Below are 24,737 nucleotides of genomic sequence, written 5' to 3'. Positions count from 1 at the left end.
GGCTACTCTCAGCCTTGAGGCCACGGTGTTAATCCCATTTTACCCTTTGTCTCTTGTTTAATCCACAAATCGCTCCAGGCTCCTGGGTCACACTTTACTCTGTATTTTAATAATCCCACAGTTCTGCATATCCCTCTGCTGTCCTCCCCTCCCACTCCACTTTCTCTCCTAAAACCCACTGTGCTCTTTAGAACTTATGGTCCATTCATCAGCAAATTCCACTACACTCAGCCCGTCTCCAAACACAGTCAGTTCTGCTATCACGCAAAAGAGATGTTATTAAAAACCACTGTGCTATTCAAAATCACCCTATAAAAACCACAGAGGTGATGGGGAAAATAGCTACAGGGCGCAACATTTAAAAACTTCATTGATGACGTTAGAAAAAAAAAAAGGTAGTAACCTAATACAAACAGTACCACGGTTTTACACATGTTAAATGGTTAAGAAAGATGTAAGTAGTGCAACAAATGTGGTAATTGACCTCGGAAGAGACCTAAGTGTGCCTAAGGAAAAGGATGCCAGAGGATTGCAGCTTGTGAGCCATTGTGAAGGGTGGAAGGAGGGCCAGCTGAAATCGGAGGGAAATTTGTAACACCAGGTGTGGATGGTAGCCAGTAAGGCACAGCTGGTACATGTTCAAGGCTGTGCATTTTGTGTGTGTCTAAGGAGTTCCCGGCAGCCCAGCACAGTTGTCTGTGTTTCACTTAGTATAGGCGTCCCTTGTCTTATTATACTTTGCTTTATTGCACTTCGCAGATAATTGCTTTTTTTTTTTTTTTTTTATAAATCGAAGGTTTGTGACAACTGGGCATCCAGCAAGTCTGTCAGCACTATTTTTCCAACAGCATTTTCTCACTCTGTGTCTCTGTGTCCCATTTGGGTAATTCTTGCAATATTTCAAACATTTTCATTGGTATTACGTTTGTTATGGTGATCCGCAGTTAGTGATCTCTGATGTTACTACCAGAATTGTGTTGGGGAACCCCGAACTGTGTCCATAGAAGATGGAGAATTTAATTGATAAATGTGTGCGTTCTGACTGCCCCACCACTTCTCCCCCATCAACAGATGAGCAAAATACGCAATTCACACAGTGGATGAAGAAAAAAGTCCTGATAAAAGTCAGTGGGAGGGTCCTATATAAACACTACCAGCAAACCAGTAATATAAGGGAATTCTCTCAATTTGATAAGATGTCTATAAAAAAACTTGCAGCTACTATCACCTTTAATGATGAACTATTGAATGCTCTCCTCCTACGTTGGAAACACAACAATGATGTCCCCTCTTACCACTTCTATTCAGTCTTGTACTAGTGGTTCTAGCCGGTGAAATAAGGCACCCAAAAAAGAGATAAAAAGCAAAACAATTGGAAAGGAAGGATTAAATTGTTATTTACAGATATACAGTTTTCTACATGGAAACTATTCAAAGGAACAAACAAATTTCTAGAACTAATTGAGTTAACATGATTGTGGGGTACAAGGCCAACACACGAAAATCAATTGTACCTCTATATACCAGCAACAGACAATTGGAAAATTAAATTTTTTAAGTTACCATTTGTAATAGTATCAAATGACATTAAATACTTTCGAATAAATTTAATAAGAGATGTGTAAGACCTCAAAACTGGAAACTACAAAACATTACCAAAATAAAGAAGAAAATAAAATGAAGAGATATACAATTTTCATGGAATGGAAGCCTATCATTAAGATGTCAGTTCTCCCTAAATCAGTCTATAGATTCAATGTGATGCCAGGAGACTGGGAAGAGGAGGAGGGGAGATTATATTGCTGAGAATTTTAAAAAAGCACAATCTCTTTGCAAAATCTGGCAAATTTATAATAAAGTTAAACATAGAGTTACCCTATGATCTACGAATTCTCCTCTTAGGTATATACCCCAAAGAAACAACAAAATATATCCACTAAAAGGCTTGTCCAGAAATGCTCATTAAAGCTTTATTCATACAGGTTCAAAACTGGAAGCAACTCAGTTGTTCATTGACAAGAGAATGCATAAGCCTAGTATGGTATATTCAGACAATAGGATACTACACAGCAATTGAAAGAATAACCGATTGAAATACGTTGGAAAATGAATGAATCTCAAAAACATTATCTATTATGACATAAAAAAGTACATACTGTAAGATTTCATTTACATGGAGTTTAAGAATAAGGAATAGTATCTATGCTGTTAGAAACCAAGTCAGGAGGGGCGGAGCAAGATGGCGGAGGAGTAGGAGACCTGGATTTCGTCTCCTCTCAGGAATTCAGCTGGATAGGGATCAAACCATTCTGAACACCTACAAACTCAACAGGAGATCGAAGAAAAGAAGAGCAACAACTCTCATCAGAAAAGCGACCACTTTCTGGAAGGTAGGACGTGCGGAGAAGGGAATCCGAGGCGATATTCGGGAGGATAGACGGCGGGGGAGGGGCCTCCGTCGGCCGCTTCTGGCAAGTGATAAAGCCGCGGAGCACAAAATCGGAACTTTCAGAAGTCTGCTCCGCTGAGGGGCGTCTGGTGGCTAAGCGGGGGGTGGAACCCTCCGGGACAGTGTGGTCTTGGGACCCTCGGGGTCACAGAAAGACCGGGGGTGCCTGAGTGCGGCAGAGCTCCCAGGTATCAGAGCGGGGAAGCCGGCTGCAGAGGCGGAGCCCAGGCGCGGGCTCTCAGCTCGGGGTGGCCATAAACCATGATCCGCGGCACAGTCGGGCCCCTGCTCCTCCACCAGGGACCCCACAAGCGGCAGATCCGGGGAGACTCACCTTCCTCCCCGGGGAGGAGCCGCGCGGGAGTGCACCGCAGGGATCTGCTGGGTTTGGAGACTCCACCCGGGGTCGGGTGCCAGAGACAGAGGCGCGCGGTCGCAGGCCGGGTGAGCACGGAGTGCGGCCGGAGACCACGGAGTGCGGCCGGAGACCGGGGAGACGGGAGTGACTGACGGCTTTTCTCTGGGGGCTCACTGAGGAGCGGGGCCCCGAGTTCTCGGCTCCTCCGGGGCGGAGATTGGGAGGCCGCCATTTTTACTCTCCGCCTCCAACGCTGTACGGAAAGCTCGCAGGAACAAAAGCCCCGGAGAGCAAACCCAAGCAGATTACTTAGCTAGAAGGGGGCAAGGGCGGGGCAATTCCGCCTCCGGCAGAGACATTTGGAAACCACGGCAACAGGCCCCTCCCCAGAAGATCAGCCAGAACAGCCAGCCAAGACCAAGTTTACCGATCAATGAGAACGGCAGAACTCCAGAGCTAGGGGACTACTGCACATAGAATTCACGGCTTTTTTACCATGATTCTTTAGTCTTTTAAAGTTAATTTTTTTAACTGTCTTTTTATTTCTTTTTGAATTTTTCTTTTTCCCTTTTTCAACCAACATCTTATCAATCCCTTTTTTAAAAAAAATTTTTTTTTATTTTTCATTTTTAGAGTCATATTCTATCCCTTCATAGTAGTTACCCATATTTTTGGCTTATATATATAAGTTGTTCTCTCTTTAAAATTTTGAGATAGTTTCTTCTAACAGATTAAAATATACCCTAAATCTCTAGTATATGGTGCTTTCTATTCCCCTGCCTGATCACATCCTCTCCCTTTTTTTTTCTCTTTTTCTTTTTTCTTTTTTTAAATCCTCTTCTTTCTTTTTTCAAACAACTTCTTATCAATTCCTTTTATAAAATTTTTTATAATTTCCATTTTTACAGTCATATTCCATCCCTTCATCATATCAACCCTTATTTTTGTACATATATAAGTTTTTCTTTCTTTAAAATTTTGGGATGCACTTTCTTCTAAAAGACCAAAATACACCCCAAATCTAGTGTGTGGCACTGATCTATATGCCATATAGATCATATTTGATCACATTCTGGTTTTCCTTTTTTTGTTGTTGTTTTGTTTTGTTTGTTTTTGTTTTTATCTTTCTTTTTTTTTTTCTTTTTTCTTTTTCTTTTTTCTCTCTTTCCCTTTCTTATCCCACTGCTTCAGGTCTTTTCTGATTTGTTTAGAGTATATTTTCTGGGGACGTGGTTACTCTGCTAGCATTTTGTTCTCTCATTAATCTATTCTCCTCTGCACAAAATGACAAGACGGAAAAAATCACCTCAACAAAAAGAACAAGAGGTAGTACCGACTGCCAGGGACCTACTCAATACGGACATTAGTACGATGTCAGATCTAGAGTTCAGAATCATCACTTTAAAGATACTAGCTGGGCTTGAAAAAAATATGGAAGTTATTAGAGAAGCCCTTTCTGGAGAAGTAAAAGAGCTAAAATCCAACCAAGTAGAAATCAAAAAGGCTATTAATGGGGTGCAACCAAAAATGGGGGCGCTAACTGCTAGAATAAATGAGGCAGAAGAGAGAATCAGTAATATAGAAGATGAAATGATGGAAAATAAAGAAGCTGAGAAAAAGAGAGATAAACAACTACTGGATCACGAGGGCAGAATTCGAGAGATAAGCGATACCATAAGACGAAACAACATTAGAATAATTGGGATCCCAGAAGAAGAAGAAAGAGAGAGAGGGCCAGAAGGTATAATGGAGCAAATTATAGCAGAGAACTTCCCTAATTTGGGGAAAGAAACAGGCATGAAAATCCAGGAAGCACAGAGAACCCCTCTCAAAATCAATAAAAATAGGTCAACTCCCCGACATCTAATAGTAAAACTTACGAGTCTCATAGACAAAGAGAAAATCCTGAAAGCAGCTCGGGAGAAGAGGTATGTAACCTACAATGGTGGAAACATTAGATTGGCAACAGACCTATCCACAGAGACCTGGCAGGCCAGAAAGGACTGGCAGGATATATTCAGAGCACTAAATGAGAAAAATATGCAGCCAAGAATACTCTATCCAGCTAGGCTGTCATTGAAAATTGAAGGAGAGATAAAAAGCTTCCAGGACAAACAAAAACTAAAGGAATTTGCAAACACAAAACCAGCCCTACAGGAAATCTTGAAAGGGGTCCTCTAAGCAAAGAGAGACCCTAAAAGCAACATAGACCAGAAAGGAACACAGACAATATATGGTAACAGTCACCTTACAGGCAATACAATGGCACTAAATTCCTATCTTTCAATAGTTACCCTGAATGTAAATGGGCTAAACGCCCCAATCAAAAGACACAGGCTAACAGACTGAATTAAAAAACAAGATCCATCGATATGCTGTCTGCAAGAGACTCATTTTAGACCCAAAGACACCCCCAGATTGAAAGTGAGGGGGTGGAAAACCATTTACCATGCTAATGGACACCAAAAGAAAGCTGGGGTGGCAATCCTTAGATCAGACAAATTAGATTTTAAACCAAAGACTGTAATAAGAGATGAGGAAGGACACTATATCATACTTAAAGGATCTATCCAACAAGAAGATCTAACAATTGTAAATATCTATGCCCCTAACATGGGAGCAGCCAATTATATAAGGCAATTAATAACAAAAGCAAAGAAACACATCGACAACAATACAATAATAGTGGGGGACTTTAACATCCCCCTCACTGAAATGGACAGATCGTCTAAGCAAAAGATCAACAAGGAAATAAAGACTTTAAATGACACACTGGACCAAATGGACTTCACAGACATATTCAGAACATTCCACCCCAAAGCAACGGAATACACATTCTTCTCTAGTGCCCATGGAACATTCTCCAGAATAGATCACATCCTAGGTCACAAATCACGTCTCAACCCGTACCAAAAGATTGGGATCATTCCCTGCCTATTTTCAGACCACAATGCTTTGAAACTAGAACTCAATCACAAGAGGAAAGTCGGAAAGAACTCAAATACATGGAGGCTAAGGAGCATCCTACTGAAGAATGAATGGGTCAACCAGGAAATTAAAGAAGAATTAAAAAAATACATGGAAACCAATGAAAATGAAAACACAACTGTTCAAAATCTTTGGGATGCAGCAAAGGCAGTCCTAAGAGGAAAGTATATAGCAATACAAGCCTTTCTCAAGAAACAAGAAAGGTCTCAAGTACACAACCTAACCCTACACCTAAAGGAGCTGGAGAAAGAACAGCAAATAAAGCCTAAACCCAGCAGGAGAAGAGAAATCATAAAGATCAGAGCAGAAATCAATGAAATAGAAACTAAAAGAACAGTAGAACAGATCAACGAAACTAGGAGCTGGTTCTTTGAAAGAATTAACAAGATTGATAAACCCCTGGCCAGACTTATCAAAAAGAAAAGAGAAATGACCCAAATCAACAAAATCATGAATGAAAGAGGAGAGATCACAACCAACACCAAAGAAATACAAACAATTATAAGAACATATTATGAGCAACTCTATGCCAGCAAATTAGATAACCTAGAAGAGATGGATGCATTCCTAGAGATGTATCAACTACCAAAACAGAACCAGGATGAAATAGAAAACCTGAACAGACATATAACCCCTAAGGAAATTGAAGCAGTCATCAAAAATCTCCCAAAAAACAAAAGCCCAGGGCCAGATGGCTTCCCAGGGGAATTCTACCAAACATTTCAAGAAGAATTAAAACCTATTCTTCTGAAACTGTTCCAAAAAATAGAAACGGAAGGAAAACTTCCAAACTCATTTTATGAGGCCACCATTACCTTGATCCCAAAACCAGACAAAGACCCCATCAAAAAGGAGAATTACAGACCAATATCCCTGATGAACATGGATGCAAAAATTCTCACCAAAATACTAGCCAATAGGATCCAACAGTATATTAAAAGGATTATTCACCATGACCAAGTGGGATTTATCCCTGGGCTGCAAGGTTGGTTCAACATCCGCAAATCAATCAACGTGATACAATACATTAACAAAAGAAAGAACAAGAACCATATGATTCTCTCAATAGATGCAGAAAAAGCTTTTGACAAAGTACAGCATCCTTTCTTGATCAAAACTCTTCAGAGTATAGGGATAGAGGGTACATACCTCAATATCATAAAAGCCATCTATGAAAAACCTACAGCAAATATCATTCTCAATGGGGAAAAACTGAGAGCTTTCCCCCTAAGGTCAGGAACGTGGCAGGGATGTCCACTATCACCACTGCTATTCAACATAGTATTGGAAGTCCTAGCCACAGCAATCAGACAACAAAAAGAAATCAAAGGCATCCAAATTGGCAAAGAAGAAGTCAAACTCTCACTCTTTGCAGATGATATGATACTTTATGTGGAAAACCCAAAAGACTCCACCCCAAAACTGCCAGAACTCATACAGGAATTCAGTAAAGTGGCAGGATATAAAATCAATGCACAGAAGTCAGTGGCTTTCCTATACACCAACAACAAGACAGAACAAAGAGAAATTAAGGAGTCCATCCCATTTACAATTGCACCCAAACCATAAGATACCTAGGAATAAATCTAACCAAAGAGACAAAGGATCTATACTCAGAAAACTATAAAATACTCATGAAAGAAATTGAGGAAGACACAAAGAAATGGAAAAACGTTCCATGCTCATGGATTGGAAGAACAAATATTGTGAAGATTTCAATGCTACCTAGAGCAATCTACACATTCAATGCAATCCCCATCAAAATACCATCCACTTTTTTCAAAGAAATGGAACAAATAATCCTAAAATTTGTATGGAACCAGAAAAGACCCCGCATAGCCAGAGGAATGTTGAAAAAGAAAAGCAAAGCCGGCGGCATCACAATTCTGGACTTCAAGCTCTATTACAAAGCTGTCATCATCAAGACGGCATGGTACTGGCACAAAAACAGACACATAGATCAGTGGAACAGAATAGAGAGCCCAGAAATGGACCCTCAACTCTATGGTCAACTCATCTTTGACAAAGCAGGAAAGAATGTCCAATGGAAAAAAGACAGTCTCTTCAACAAATGGTGTTGGGAAAATTGGATAGCCACATGCAGAAGAATGAAACTGGACCATTTCCTTACACCACACACAAAAATAGACTCCAAATGGTTGAAAGACCTCAATGTGAGACAGGAGTCCATCCAAATCCTAAAGGAGAACACAGGCAGCAACCTCTTTGACGTCAGCCGAAGCAACTTCTTCCTAGAAACATCGCCAAAGGCAAGGGAAGCAAGGGCAAAAATGAACTATTGGGACTTCATCAAGATGAAAAGCTTTTGCAAAGCAAAGGAAACAGTCAACAAAACCAAAAGACAACCGACAGAATGGGAGAAGATATTTGCAAATGACATATCAGATAAAGGGCTAGTATCCAAAATCTATAAAGAACTCATCAAACTCAACACCCAAAGAACAAAGAATCCAATCAAGAAATGGGCAGAAGACATGAACAGACATTTTTCCAAAGAAGACATCCAAATGGCCAACAGACACATGAAAAAGTGCTCAACATCGCTCAGCATCAGGGAAATCCAAATCAAAACCTCAATGAGATACCACCTCACACCAGTCAGAATGGCTAAAATTAACAAGTCAGGAAACGACAGATGTTGGCGGGGATGCGGAGAAAGGGGAACCCTCCTACACTGTTGGTGGGAATGCAAGCTGGTGCAGCCACTCTGGAAAACTGTATGGAGGTTCCTCAAAAAGTTGAAAATAGAACTACCATATGATCCAGCAATTGCACTACTGGGTATTTACCCCAAAGTTACAAAAGTAGGGATCCGAAGGGGTACGTGCACCCTGATGTTTATAGCAGCAATGTCCACAATAGCCAAACTGTGGAAAGAGCCAAGATGTCCATTGACAGATGAATGGATAAAGAAGAGGTGGTATATATATACAATGGAATATTATGCAGCCATCAAAAGGAATGAGATCTTGCCATTTGCAACGACATGGATGGAACTGGAGGGTATTATGTTGAGTGAAATAAATCAAAAAGAGAAAGACATGTATCATATGATCTCACTGATATGAGGAATTCTTAATTGCAGGAATCAAACTGAGGGTTGTTGGAGTGGGGGGTGGGGTGGGATGGATGGGGTGACTGGGTGATAGACACTGGGGAGGGTATGTGCTCTGGTAAGCGCTGTGAATTGTGCAAGACTGTTGAATCTCAGATCTGTACCTCTGAAACAAATAATGCAATATATGTTAAGAAAAAAAAAAGAAGAAGAAGAAGAAGGTAGCGGGAGGGGAAGAATGAAGCGGGGGAAATCGGACGGGTAGACGAACCATGAGAGACGATAGACTCTGAAAAACAAACTGAGGGTTCTAGAGGGGAGGGAGGTGGGAGGATGGGTGGTGGGTATTGAGGAGGGCACATTCTGCATGGAGCACTGGGTGTTGTGCACAAACAATGAATCATGGAACACTTCATCTAAAACTAATGATGTAATGTATGGGGATTAACATAAGAATAAAAAATAAAAAAATTTAAAAAAAAAAGAAACCAAGTCAGTAGTTACATCTGAGAGGGCTCTGACTAGAAAGAGGCATGAGAGAATTTTCTGAAATAATGGAACTGTCAGTATATATATATATAAAATCTAGTATATATAATGCTGTGTTATATATATTATAATGTGCATACAAACACATATGTATATAAAATTCTCAAGCTGGTCTCTGAAAATTTGTCCATCTTGTTGTATATGAATTAAATCTCACTAAAGTATAAAATATATATTTTGCCCACACTCCCCATCCCCCATCTTTATGACATCTATCCCATTTTAACTTACTACATGACTTTTTATTTAGCTTTAGTTTTCACATTGTTTTTCTCCCCTAGTAGCATGTAAGTTCTAGAAGGGCAGAGCTTTGTTTGGTTCATTGCTGGATCTCAATGATGAGAACATTAGTGTATAAAAAGCAGTCAACAATATTTCTTGGAGGAATGAAAGACAATTGAATTTTTGTGTCAGATACCTTGTGTCTCTTCTACTTTTCTTTCTCCTCTAATACTATTTTTCCTCTCATCTCTTTATCACTAGACTCTCAGACACTGGGTCCCCTCACAGTGCTATACCCAGTGATACCAAGAGCATATCATTTTTTAACACATCCCCTCTATGACAAAATTATCTTTAAGAATACCCTGTAAGAAAACAAATAATAATAATGGCCAGAAAAAAACACAGTGAAAATTTTCTTTGAACTCCCTATATAGGCTTGCAGAAAAGCATTGTTAATAAAAGTTGAAGCAAATATTATACCAACAAGGAAAAATGTAATGGATAGATACTTTTTTTTTTTTTAAGAGAGGGAGAAAGAGGTGGTGGGGGAGGGGCAGAGGGAAGGAGAGATTCTTAGGCAGGTTCCACGCCCAGTGCCGAGACCCACTCAGGGCTTCATCTCACAACCCTGAGATCATGACCTGAGCGGAAATCAACAGTCTTGGATGCTTAACAACGGACCGAGCCACCAGGTGCCGAGATTGATACTTTTAAATTAGATTTATTCTTTCATCTTGAAAAATAAAGGAAAACTTATATATACATACTATTCAATCTTAGTAATGAATAATAAATAACATCATAGTTTCTGCCTTAAAGTCTAACTGACCCCACCAAAATGGCTCTTTTCTGCATTTTCATGCAGCAAACAGTATAGCGAGATTTGTCAACCTACTTGTACCTATAGGTGATCAAAGCACACTTTATTAGTTTCAACTTCAAAAGTTTATTTCACATAAAGCAACAGAAGCAGAAAAGGTCTTAAAGACAAGCATAAGTTTGACAGGACTTTTAAAAATCCTTTTAAATTCCAGAAATTGCAATGCTGTCTGCATATTTACTTCTTTGGGATAGATCCTAGCAGCTTCCAAATGTGCTTGCAGCCCAGAAATTTGAAACAAAATTAAATCTCCAAATGGTTACATAGAATGACAGATCGAAGCAATTCGATTTCTATGTCTTTGTCTTTACAATCATTGCACTACTATTCTTTACTTTCAATCCACTGTGTAAACACAAAAATATGTAGTTTTACAGGGATTGGACACATAGACCTCAGCTGCGATGAGCTCCAGCAGATCTCAGCTGTGACATAGTTGCTCTCAACACAAGCGGGGAGCTGAGTGCATGTGTGCCTGGGGTGGTGATATAACTAGGCATTCTCTGAATTAGTATCTGCAGAATTTGATGCATACTACAAAATAAGAAGCTAAACTTCTCTTCTTTGAAGCTTGCATAGATACCTTTAAAACTCAACAATAAGCCACAGCAGTGGATTAGGACTTAGACCAATAAAAGACTTTGTCCCACCCACTGGGGCAAGTGGAAAGCATTCAAAACCTCTTAGCACAAAATTTCACGGCCCAGAATCTTTGGTGCAGGGAATGGAGCAGTCCTGGGAAGAGAAGAGAATCCCAAAAGGAAGTGTCAGAAGCTTCAAGCCCTCGGACGACAGTACAGGGCAAATCCTCGTGAGATTCTGGACCTTTGCTTTGTGGAGTGGTCTGCATACTGATTTGGATAGAAAACAGAGCATGGAGTCAGAGGGAATAGTGATTCGGATTGAGTCCAGATACTGGAGAACTTGGAAAATAAAAAGAAAACAAGTGTTTGAAATGGCTCTGTGTGCAAATAATACTAATTACAGTCATTCATGCGAGCTAATTGCCATTTTCCCTAATCATCATACAGCATATTTTTTAAAGATTTTATTTATTTATTTGACAGAGAGAGACACAGAGAGGGAACACAAGCAGGGGGAGTGGGAGAGGGAGAAGCAGGCTTCCCGCCGAGCAGGGAGCCCGATGCGGGGCTCGATCCTAGGACCCCGGGATCATGACCTGAGCCGAAGGCAGACATTTAATGACTGAGCCACCCAGGCGCCCCCATCATACAGCATATTAACAATAGTCCATATCACCCCAGATGTGTCAGATTAACTAAATTTAATTGGGCAATATATATTCTGTCATCACAGTCTGTAGCTCATATAGCCTAACCCAGCCTATCTGCCCATAGGTTTAAAGAATTTAATGGAACATTTATTTGTCTGTGAATTTTTTTCCCCATCAAAGCTGCATTCTAGGAAGCTTTGAGCTTTCCACAGTTGGGAACTCAATCACTGTTCCCTGCCTTTGTTTATGTCTCTCTCTGCGGCCATCCATTGCAATTGCTGCTGTGTTTCCATCTGTTGGAACTCTGGCTAACTTCAAAAGACACAATGGACAGGTCCAGTGTTTCAACAAGAAACCGTTTGGCATTGTTTCATGGCAATTAGTCAAGAAGGCAATAACAAGGAGCTCTGCCTTCTGAAGGCTCCCATTATTACCCACAGACGGAGGAGATCGTCAATAATCACTCATGGAGCCATACGCATGATAACCACAGGTTCCAGATGTCCCAAAAGCCCAGACTGCAAATATTCTGTCCTCCAATTTTTGGTTCAGAAAATGTGGTTTTTGAATGGAGGGCCCGTGATTCTGTAGCTACACGTGACTCGAGGGACAGGACCTGGGACAGCAAGGAAGGGGTTTCATGGGGGGCTGGCGCCAAGAGTTCTGTAGTGCTGTTGGGTGTTAAACGTCCCTTGGAGAGGCAAATGGGATGACAGTGACAATGGACACGTTGCCAGGCTGTGTCCTGGAAGCTGGTCATACTCCACAGCCACGGACAAAACCTCCACACGCAGACCTGGCTGCATTAACTCAAGTGCTGTTTCCCACTGTTCGTTATTTCAAAACAAGGGCATGATTTGGGAAACTGTGGTCCATGAAGACAATGAGCAGTGACTGTCAGCAATGCTTGGATTAGTTCCCTATTGCTGCTATGACAAATGACCACAAACTGAATATCTTAAAACAAGATATATTTATTATCTTGAATTCCGAAGGTCAGACTTCCAAGATGGATCAATAAGAGGCTCCAGCAGAGAACCTGTTTCCTCACTTTGTCCAGCTTTTAGAGGCTGCCCGCATTCCTGGTCCTTGACCCCTCGTCTCACGCCGACCTCTGCTTCCATGGTCACATCTCCTTCTCAGATACTCCCCCCCACTTTCATTTAGAAAGACTGTTGTAATTACAGCAGGTTCACTTGACAATCCCGGATATTGCAGGACAATCTCTCCACACCAAGATGCCTAAGATAACCACACTGCAAAGTCCCTTTTGCCACGTAGTAGAACACAGACACAGATTCCAAGATTGGGATGTGGACATCTTGGAGGAGATGGGGGGATTGTTCTGCCCGCTACAATGATTAGAAAACGTCAAAGCAAGGAAAAGCATTCTTTTTTAAAAAAATATTTTATTTATTTATTTGAGAGAGAGAGAACATGAGTGAGATGGAGGAGGGGCAAAGGCAGAGGGAGAAGCAGACTCTCGGCTGAGCAGGGAGCCTGACTCGGGGCTCAATCCCAGGACCCCAGGATCAGGACCTGAGCCAAAGGCAGATGCTTAATCGACTGAGCCCCCCAGGTACCCCTAGGTAAAGCATTCTTGAAACAACATTAGTTGATGCAAAATATGCAATTGAAATTATTTGGCATATAAAAATGCACACATGAAGTAGGAAATCAGGTTTAAATATGAAAAAAGTTCTGTAAAAAGAGCAGGATTGTGTACGCTTATCATCCTCCATCACTCCACCTCTATTCAATCATTTCCTTTAATGGTGTATACTGGAAAAATAAAAGAGTTGACATTTGTCAGAACACACAAAGGGAGTAATTAAAATTAAAAAAACAGTATTTCCTTTAACTCAACAAATAATTAAATTAGAAGTCCCATTTTCATTCCTGATTTGTAATAAAATGGAAATAAATAAATGAAGGAAAGCAAAACCCACAAGAGCCTGGTCAAATGGAAGAGGAATTATCACTTCAATTTCACAATTTGGTCAAGTAAACAAAAGTAGTATAGCCATTCATATTATTAAAAGAAAGGATATTATGGGAATCTAGAAACCTAACCCTGTATTGATTCTTTAGAAATTCTGTTTATAGTCTGAATTAATTGTTACCAATTTTTATAACAGCTTTCTTGAGATATATTTCACATACCATAAAAATCATACTTTTGAAGTATACAATTTGTGTTTTCCAGTACACAAGAATAAAAATTGTGCAAGAATAACTGCAAATTTGGGGTGCCTAGGTGGCTCAGTCAGTTAAGTGGCTGCCTTCGGCTCAGGTCCAGATCCCAGGGTCCTGGGATCGAGTCCCACATCAGGCTCCCTGCTCAGTGGGGAGCCTGCTTCTCCCTCTCCCTCTACTGCTCCCCTTGCTTGTGCTCTCTCTCTTTCTTTGTCAAATGAATAAATAAAATCTTTTAAAAAAAGAAACTACTCAGTTAAAAAAAAATAACTATAGCTAATTTTAGAACATTTTAATCACCCTAAAAGAAACCCCATTCGAAATCCAAATCAAAACCTCAATGAGATATCACCTCACACCAGTCAGAATGGCTAAAATTAACAAGTCAGGAAACGACAGATGTTGGTGGGGATGTGGAGAAAAGGGAAGCCTCCTACACTGTTGGTGGGAATGCAAGCTGGTGCAGCCACTCTGGAAAACAGTATGGAGGTTCCTCAAAAAGTTGAAAACAGAGCTACCGTACGACCCAGCAATTGCACTACTGGGTATTTACCCCAAAGATACAAATGTAGTGATCCGAAGGGGCACGTGTACCCCAATGTTTATAGCAGCAATGTCCACAATAGCCAAACTCTGGAAAGAGCCAAGATGTCCATCGACAGATGAATGGATAAAGAAGAGGTGGTATATATATATAATGGAATATTATGCAGCCATCAAAGGAATGAAATCTTGCCATTTGCAATGACGCGGATGGAACTGGAGGGTATTATGCTGAGCAAAATAAGTCAATCAGAGAAAGACATGTTTCATATGACCTCACTGATATGAGGAATTCTTAATCTCAGGAAACAAACTGAGGGTTGCTGGAGTGGTGGGGGGGTGGGGGGGATGGGGTGGCTGGGTGATAGACATTGGGGAGGGTATGTGCTATGGTGAGCACTGTGAATCGTGTTAAGACTGTTGAATCACAGACCTGTACCTCTGAAACAAATAATACATTTTATGTTAAAAAAAAAAAAAGGAAGAAGATAGCAGGAAGGCAAGAAAGAAGGGGGGGAAATCGGAGGGGGAGACGAACCATGAGGGACTATGGACTCTGAGAAACAAGCTGAGGGTTCTAGAGGGAAGGGGCATGAGGGGATGGGTTAGCCTGGTGGTGGGTATTAAAGAGGGCACATACTGAATGGAGCACTGGGTGTTAAACGCAAACAATGAATCATGGAACACTACATCAAAAACTAATGATGTAATGTATGGTGATTAACATAACATAATAAAAAATATATAAAAAAGTAAAAAAATGTACAGACAAAAAAAAGAAACCCCATTCATGAGCAGGCACTCCCCATTACCCCCCGCCCCTAGCCCCTGGTAATCACTAGTCCAATTTCTGCCTCTATGAATTTATCTATTCTGGACATTTCACATAAATGGAATATGTGGTCTTTTGTGACTGGCTTCTCTTAGTATAATATTTTGAAGATTCATCCATGTAACATGGATCAGTATTTCATTAATTTTTATGTACTAGTAATAGTCCATTGTATGGACATACCTCATTTTATTATCCATTCATCAGTTGATGAACATTTGGACCGTTCCCATTTTTTGGCTATTATGCATAATGCTGTTATGAGCATTCGTGTACAAGTTTTTGTGTGGGCCTAGTTTGCATTCTCTTCAGTATATACCTAGGTCTGAAATTGCTGGGTCATATGCTAACTCTCTGTTTAACATTTTGAGGAACTGCCAAGCTGTTTTCCAAAGTGGCTGCACCATTTTACAATCTTCCCAGCAAGGTATGAGTTCGATTTTGCGACATCCTCGTCAATACTTGCTATGACTATCCTTGTTTTTAAAATTCTAGCAATCTTAGTGGGTCTGAACTAGCACCTCATTGTGGGTTTTTTTTTTTTTTACATGATTTTATTTATTTATTTGACAGAGAGAGACACAGCGAGAGAGGGAACACAAGCAGGGGGAGGGGGGAGAAGGAGAAGCAGGTTTCCTGCTGAGCAGGGAGCCCGGTATGGGAACTCAATCCCAGGACCCTGAGATCATGACCTGAGCTGAAGGCTTAACGACTAAGCCACCCAGGTGCCCCTCATTGTGGTTTTGATTTGCATTTCCCTAATCAGAATGCTTCTGAAACATCTCTGCATGTCCTTATTGGCCATTGTATGTCCTCTGGGGAGAAATGTCTCATCAAATCCTCTGCCCATTATTGTAATTGAGTTATCTTTTAATTGAGTTGTAAGAATTCTTTATATATTCTGGACACCAGTCCCTTGTCAGATAGATGATTTGCAAATATTTTTTCCATTCTGGGGTCATGTTAATTTTTCAAAGCCAAACACACTCTAGGCACACTTATTGAAGACTATAACAACGCCAGAAAACTTACTCCAGATGTTACTCTTTTCACATTTATATTTTTCTCTCCATTCCTTCCTTTCCTGTCTGAAGTTCCATGTTACCATTCTGCAGTTATTTAACATGTAATTGTCAAAGACAAATATTACCATGAATACAGAGTGAAGCTCCTCTCTATGAGACACTTGTTCTTTTTATCTTGCTCTGTATCTGTATCTGTAACTAACCAAAAAAGAGAGAGAGCAAGAGAGAGAGTGAGTGAGAGAAAGGTCTTTCTAATAAATGCTCTTGTCTTGTCTGTTACTCATAAAATCGAAGATTATGCCCCATCTTGTAGCTCTAGGTGGTCCCCATGGGTTGCTTCTATCAAAATTCAGAACAATTCAGGATGAACTTCCTGCTCTGTTAGGGCTGGGTTTTTTTCTTTTCTGCAGTCAGGACCTGCTCTTTGTAAACATGAAAATCTTTTTAGGAGCCATAATCCTTCACTGTGCAAGTGAAAATCTCTGTCTAGGCCGTCTCAAAATTTTAATAACCCAGAAGTCTGTACTACAAGGAACATCAACTGAAATAATTGTCCTGGAATAGAATTATCCCAGATACTACTTTTTCTTTCTTTCTTTCTTTCTTTCTTTCTTTCTTTCTTTCTTTCTTTCTTTCTTTCTTTCTTTCTTTCTTTTTCTTTGCCCATTATTCTTCTATCTTCAGGGAGCTATTAACATGCTATCAAATCATGTCACTTATTTCTTTCATGGGCTTTTCCTATGACAAGATAACTGTAATCTGACCTGAGATCTTTATTCTGGTATGAGTGCTTTTTCAGTCTCTGGGCCTTTGTTCAAACCTAAACTGTGAGCATTTAAGGTCCTCTCTCAATACTCTTAAAAGGCATTTTGATGAAATGGTTTCCATCACAGGATCTATCCCCACTGCCAGGTGGGAGTTATATTCATCCTTTGGTGATCATGCAGCATGAGGTGTAATATTTGATAAGGCCAAGGAAGAGTCTTCTCTGTCGCAAAATTATTGCAAAAGGCTTAAGTTAAATTTCTCGTTTGTTATTAGGAATTGTAAGGACATTTATTTATTTTTAGGAAAAAAAATACCCTGAAAGCCTATATGGTTGATTCCGTTGTCATTTCTTTATACTTGACTCTCATTCATATAAAATTATCAGGAAGTTCCATTCTGGCTTGTGAACTTGGTTAGCTAAATTATTAATGAGATAACTAAGTGAATTATTGGACATCTACATAGTGAATATTACATATTTAATAAATATCAGTACTATTAATAACATGAAATTATGTTCATTATTAAATGACAAAGCAGGATATACAATTGTAGGTTCATTTTGATAGCCATTATGTAAATAAAAATGCTTTTAAAATATTGAAAGGATAGAGGGCGCCTGGGTGGCTCAGTTGGTTAAGCGACTGCCTTCAGCTCAGGTCATGATCCTGGAGTCCCGGGATCGAGTCCCACATCGGGCTCCCTGCTCAGCAGGGGGTCTGCTTCTCCCTCTGCCCTCTTCCCTCTCGTGCTCTCTGTCTCTCATTCTCTCTCTCTCAAATAAATAAATAAAATCTTAAAAAAAAAAAAAAAAAAACATTGAAAGGATATACCTGAAGCTAACATAACACCGTGTGTTAACTATACTGGAATTAAAATGTTAAAAGAAAAAAGCAAAAAAACACTGAAAGGAAATACACCAAAGTATTAATGTCCTCGAGAGTATCCATGATTGTTTTCTTCATTTGTCAGTAATTTCGAAGTGTTCTGCAGAAGCATTATTCACTGATTCAAAGATGCCTCCTTTCACATGTTAACAGCTCGGGGATTGGGACGCACCTTACAATTGTTCTCCACCAGGTAGCACTTGTGATGCAATTATCATGGTCTGTGCATGAATATCCAAACTGTAGAACGACTGCTTGAAGTTTGGAAGACTATTCCAGAGTCAAGAACACTCATTTAAGCAATGCTGCATCGATAACACCCTTGTTCTCACAGAGGACGGTATCACGTGGAAAATACAAACTTTGATGATCTTGTCTCAAAAATCATTTAAAGGAATTGCACTAGAAGCTGAAGAAGTTTTAGTCATACCTTAACCAATTTATTTTGCTTGTTATGTTTCTTTGGGCCTTCTTATGTATGCCCAAGAGGGATATATGACTTTTTTTTTATTTCTGCAAATATAAGCCTAGAAGAATCTTTGTTTTTTAAAAGTCTTGCTATTACTATTATTTTAAAAGATTTTATTTATTTATTTGAGAGTGGGTGAGAGAGCGAAAGCACAAGTGAGGGGAAGGGCAGAGGGAGAGGGAGAAGCAGACTCCCCGCTGAGCAGGGAGCCTGAAAGGGGGGAGCCTCCATCCCAGGATCCGGGACTGGACCATGACCTGAGGCAAAGGCAGATGCTTAACCAACTGAGCCACCCCGGTGCCCCCCAAAAAGTCTTTTTAAAAACAAAATTTTTAAGTGATAATAAAATTGGGAAATAGTATATTTGAAAGCATATTTTCTTTCTTAGTGGTGTCTACACTGCATACAATCTATGACATCTTACATTGGGCGGCCTGTTACAGACACTCTGAATAACAGTGGTTTAAATGAAATACAAATTTGTTTCTCTGTAGGTAACTATCTGTAGTGATCTAGGGCCAATACAGTCATTGTGTGACAAGGTCATCTAGAGATTTGGGCTTTTTCAATTTTGCTACTCCTCCATCACTAGGGTGTTCCTTTCATCTACATGGCTCACTCTCACACTCATGTGCCAGAAAGCAGGAAAAAGGAAGGTGAGCAAGGAAGTATGCCCCCTCCTACATAGCAAAGAGGTAGCCCAGGTACACCGGACTGAACTAGGCACATGGACCCACCAAGCTAGCTACACGGGAGGCTCAGAGGTGTTGTCTTTATTCTATATTAAGGATCAGCAAACATTTTTCTGTAAAGGGCCAGGTAGTAAATATTTTAACCACATAACATCTCCATTGCATGTTCTTCCTCCCCCTCCTCTCCCCTCCCCACTTCCTCCTCCTCCCCCTCTCCTCCTCCTCCTCCCCCTCTCCTCCTCCTCCTTTTCTCCTTCTCCTTCTTCCTCCTCCTCCTCCCCCTCCCCTCCTCTTTCTGCTTCTTCCTCCTCCTCCTCTTCTTCCTCTTCCCCTTCCTCCTCCTCCTCCTCCTCTTCTTCTCAACCATTCCTTTGGGATGGTTAATTTTACATGTCAACTGGACTGACTGGGTTAAGTGATGCCCAGATAGCTGGTGAAACATTACTTCTTTGCATGTCTGTGAGGGTGTTTGTAAAAGACATTAGCATCTGATTCACTAGACTGAGTAAAGAAGACCTGGGTGAGCATCATCCAAACTTCGTGGCCCAAATGGAAAAAGGCAAAGGAAGGGCAAATTCTTTCTCTCCCTTCTTGAGCTGGGACTCCATATTTTCCTGTCCTCAAACATCAGAGCTCCTGGTTCTTAGCCCTTTGAACTCAGACTGCATTCTGCTATCAGCTTTGCTGGTTTCCAGGTTGCAGGTGGTGGATGGTGGGGCTTCTCAGCCTCCATAATCATGTGAGCCAACTCATATATATATGCTTCTCTGGAGAATCCCAACTAATGCACACTCGCAACTATGAAAACATTCTTAGCTTGTAGGCCATATGAAAACAGACCACAGGCTGAATTTGGCCTATGCCAACCCCAGTTCCAGATAGTCATGTGCATAGCAGCAAATCTAGAGTTCCATCACTGTGGAGTATTGAGAGGGGGGAGGGGCGTGAAAAATCTACTGAAGAATAACTAGCTCTCTACCATAAGACCCAGTAATTGCACTACTGGGTATTTACCACAAAGATACAAATGTAGGGATCTGACGTGCACCCCGATGTTTATAGCAGCAATGTCCACAATAGCAAACTATGGAAAGAGCCAAGATGTCCATCGACAGATGAATGGATAAAGAAGAGGTGGTATATATATATACAATGGAATATTATGCAGCCATCAAAAGGAATGAGATCTTGCCATTTGCAATGACGTGGATGGAACTGGAGGGTATTATGCTGAGCAAAATAAGTCAATCAGAGAAAGACATGTATCATATGATCTCACTGATATGAGGAATTCTTAATCTCAGGAAAAAAACTGAGTGTTGCTGGAGTGGTTGGGGGTGGGAGGGATGGGCTGGCTGGGTGATAGACATTGGGGAGGGTATGTGCTATGGTGAGTGCTGTGAATTGTGTAAGACTGTTGAATCACAGATCTGTACCTCTGAAACAAGTAATACATTACATGTTAAAAAAAAGAAGAAGATAGTAGGAAGGGAAAAATGAAGGGGGGAAATCAGAGGGGGAGATGAACCATGAGAGACTATGGACTCTGAGAAACAAACCAAGGGTTCTAGAGGGGAGGGGTGTGGGGGGATGGGTTAGCCTGGTGGTGGGTATTAAAGAGGGCACATAATGAATGGAGCACTGGGTGTTATATGCAAACAATGAATCATGGAACACTACATCAAAAACTAGTGGTATAATGTATGGTGATTAATATAATAAAATTAAAAAAAAGAATAACTCGCTCTCTCTGTCTTAGCATGTTTTCATGTTATGATGTTTGTAAAAATTTAAGACTACCACTTATTTGAAATAATAAGGGACCTGCTCATAACATCCATTTAAAGGGCAAATACAAAGTTTATTGAATATTTTTAAAGCCCTAAATACAAAAATTACACATGGAAGGAAACCTGGAAGAAAATTAACTAAAAACATTAATATTAACTCTCTTTGGTTGATTTGCTTTTTGTTATTTCAAAAAATTTATCTTCCTATTTGCCTGAATTGTAACAATTTTATTATAATGAGCATATATGACCATTTAAATGCAAATTTTTAAAGAATAAAAAAGTCAGTCATTTAGACTATCCCTTCATTCATATATAAGAATAAATCCATAGTTTTCATCTAATGTGATTCATGTCATAGTGATGTATTTAAAATGTAATATCTGTTAAAATTTCAAAGCTGGAAGGCACCTTAAAGTCATCTGGTTCAACTCCTATATAAAATTTTGTTTTAAGTTTTCAACAGTTTAGTACTAGAAAAAGATGACTTTTGTTCTTTAGTTATTATGTGCAGAAATCAGATGTAATTTCTCATCACAGGTTTGAAGGCAAAATGCTCAATAACGAAGAAAAGAATATTCTACTCAGTTGCTCTCAACAAAAACCCACTCCAAGCTTTGTGGGGGACATGGAGAGGGGACAGCTTAAATTGGCATGGAATTGGAGAGAACTGCCGACACCTGACTGGCAGGAATCCGGAGGCTGCAACTCCTCCCATTTAGGGAGAGTCATACCTCACCAGGAGAGGTCGTATGTTTCATGTGACTTTCATATAGGTGAAAACCCATTGATAACTATCTGAGCTTAGAACTTAACTGGGAGTTACATGAAAACCAAATTATGTTTTTGCATAATTTTATACACTGAATTTTCTAGAACAGCAATTACCATATTTGTTTTGGAACTTTGCCAAGAATTGGTCACCATTTTAGAAAATCCTATCACTGATAGAAGCACTGCACATATTAATTGAGTCACAAATACAATACCCCAGAATCCACTACATTTGTAGCTATCACATTCATGGTGGGCTTGCATAGAGGGGCAAACCACTGATCTCATTATCTTTTCTGGTATAGTCATGCCCAAGCATTCACCTATGAAATGCATATCATTTACATTATTATCTTTTCATTTATTTTGATCTTCTGATCTAATGTAGGAAACCTATGTATACACTGGGAGTGGTTTTAGATAAGCTTATGGGTCCCTAATTGAAATCCTCACAAAATTATAAGATTACTTGGCAAGGTGAGCTCAGAGCGAACTGATTTTTATCTCTGTGGAATTTTATTCCTACTAGGTTTTTCTGGTTCAATTACGCTATTGCTTTCAACTGGAGGATTGTCTGAGCTGGAAGATCCAAGATGGTGTCACTCACCTGACTGGCGGGTGGTGTTCCTGTGGGCGGGAGGGCTTTGGTCCTCTCCACAGAGCTTCTGGTCCTCCTCCACATTAGAGTGACTTCATCACATGTCTCAGGGGAGTGTTCCAAAGGAATGAAGGCAGAAACCGCACGGCCTCTTGCGACATATAACCCAGAACTCATACAACATCACTTCTGCCACATTTTTCTGGACAAAGCTAACAGGCTAGCCCAGATGCAAAGGGTGGGAGGTGGGGGAGTAGGTGGATAAAAAGACTCCACTTCTGTAAAGGAGGAATGGCTATATCACTATGCAGAGGCAGATGCGCACTAGGATGGCTCAACTGTGTAGCTATTCAACAACCTATTCAGCAGACAGCTTCTGCTATGCTGCCCTCCATGGCCTTGCAGTTTATTCAGTAAACTATCACTTTAATAAAACAACAACAACAACAACAACAAAAAACCCATTCTATTCAAATAAATTTTCTTGCATCTAACTCTTCTTATTGGTCCTTGGCTTTCAATCAAAACATACAAAATAAGGGGCGCCTGGGTCACTCAGTCAGTTAAGCAACCGACTCTTGGTTTCGGCTTAGGTCATGATCTCAGGGTTGTGAGATTGAGCCCCAAGAGGGCTCTGTGCTGGGCATGGAGTCTGCTTAAGATTCTCTCTTTCTCTCCCTCTCCTTCTACCCCTTCCCCTCCCTCTTTTTAAAAAAACATATAAAATAAGGCAAATCTCTTTTTCAAATAACATCTTTTCAACTGTTTGAAGAGAGCTGTAATATGACTTATAGGTCTTCTCTTACTTCATTCTTTTTGCCATTGCTCAACTTGACTTATTAACTTTATTCTAGAATTATGGAATAAACCAGAGCAAATATTTCTACTTTTCATTGAGGTCTGAATACTTTCAGTAAAGGATGTTAAGTGTACAACTCAGTGAAGGGTTACATCTATTTATATTTATTCAACCATCCCCCAGATCAAGATAAAAAACATTTCCAGTACACTAGAGGCTCTTGCATGCTCTCCCGAGCCAATCCTCCACTCCCAACAGCACCAACCGTGATTCTGATACCTTCCATCATGAGTGGCTTTGTCTGTCCTTGAACTTCATATAAATAGGATCATACTGTATTTATTCTTCTGTGCCTGACTCATGGAACTCAATATAATGTCTACAAATATCATCCATGCTGTGGTAGCAGTAATTCAGTCCATGATATTGCTAGGTTGAATTTTATATTCTCTGAATACATCCCAATTTATTCATCCATTCCTGTTAATGAATCCTGGGTTGTTTCCAGTCTTAGACTTCCATAAACAAAGTTGCTGGAAATGTTGCTGTGTGTGTTTTTTAGTAGCCATGTACATTCATTTCTCTTGAGTACATTGTCAGAAGCCTTTAGAAAATACTGCCAGTTTCACAAAGAGGTTACCAATCTAAACTCCCACCAGCAGTGGACAAAATCGAGAGCCCAGAAATAAACCCACACATAAGTGGTCAATTATTTTTGACAAAGGAGCCAAGGAAATACAATGGGAGAAGGATAATCTCTTCAATAAGAGAAAACTGGACACCCACACGTAAAAGAATGAAACTAGACCACTGTCTTAGACCACACACAAATGGATTAAAGACTGGAATGTAAGACATGAGAACATAAAACACCTAGAAGAAAACACAGGTGGTAAGCTCCTTGACTCAGTCTTGCTATTGAACTTTTAGATCTGACTCCAAAAGCAGGGACGACAAAAGCAAAAGTAAACTATTGAGATTATATAAAATTAAAAGCTTCTGCACAGCAAAGAAAACCATCAAGAAAAGGAAAAGGCAACCTACTGAATGGGAGAAAATACCTGCAAACCATATATCCAATAAAAGGTTAATAACTAAAATATATAAAGAAGCAAACAACTAAATAGGAAAACAAACAATTCGATTAAAAAATGGGCAGAGGATCTAAATAGACATTTTTGCAAAGAAGACATCCAGATGGCCCACAGGCACATGAAAAGATGCTCATCACTCATCATCAGGAAAATGCAAATCAAAATCACAATGAGCTATCACTTCATACCTGTCAGAATGGCTAAAATCAAAAAGACAAGAAATAACAAGTGTTGACGAGGATGTGGAGAAAGAAGAACCCCAACACATCGCTGGTGGGAAAGTAAACTGGTGCAGCCACTGTGGAAAACAGTATAAAAGTTCCTCAAAAGACTAACAATAGGACTGCCTCATGATGCAGCAATTCCACTTCTGGGTATTTATTTAAATAAAATAGAAACACTAATTCGAAAAGATATATGCGCCCCTGTGTGCATTGCAGCATTATGTACAAATACCAAGACATGGAAACAACGTAAGTGTTTATCCGTAGATGAATGGGTAAAGGAGATG

At 40.0% G+C, this 24,737-nt stretch overlaps 1 protein-coding gene across 5 annotated transcripts in view; it reads right to left on the bottom strand.

Annotated features, from left to right (window-relative positions):
- Window positions 1–12,774: 12,774 nt before the first annotated feature.
- Window positions 12,775–24,737, bottom strand: part of HACD1 (3-hydroxyacyl-CoA dehydratase 1) — a 62,244-nt gene continuing 50,281 nt past the window's right edge. For 4 of the 5 annotated variants that reach the window (XR_010411696.1, XR_010411695.1, XM_064592004.1 and 1 more), the window contains one exon: window positions 22,343–22,611. Coding sequence is in view for 2 of the 5 variants with exons in the window: in XM_064592004.1 (XP_064448074.1) it covers window positions 22,610–22,611 (2 nt within the window). In the remaining 3 variants the exon portion in view is untranslated. Of the gene's footprint in view, window positions 13,542–22,342; window positions 22,612–24,737 lie in introns of those variants that run through there. The other variant, XM_064592003.1, reaches the window with a different exon arrangement.

The sequence above is a fragment of the Mirounga angustirostris genome, unplaced genomic scaffold (genome assembly GCF_029215605.1).
Source record: "Mirounga angustirostris isolate CCGP_5_RB_7025 unplaced genomic scaffold, mMirAng1.0.hap1 SCAF_5, whole genome shotgun sequence".
In the NCBI taxonomy this organism is placed as follows: domain Eukaryota; kingdom Metazoa; phylum Chordata; class Mammalia; order Carnivora; family Phocidae; genus Mirounga; species Mirounga angustirostris.
Note: the sequence above shows the minus strand (reverse complement) of the source record. Positions and strands in the feature narration are given on the sequence as shown.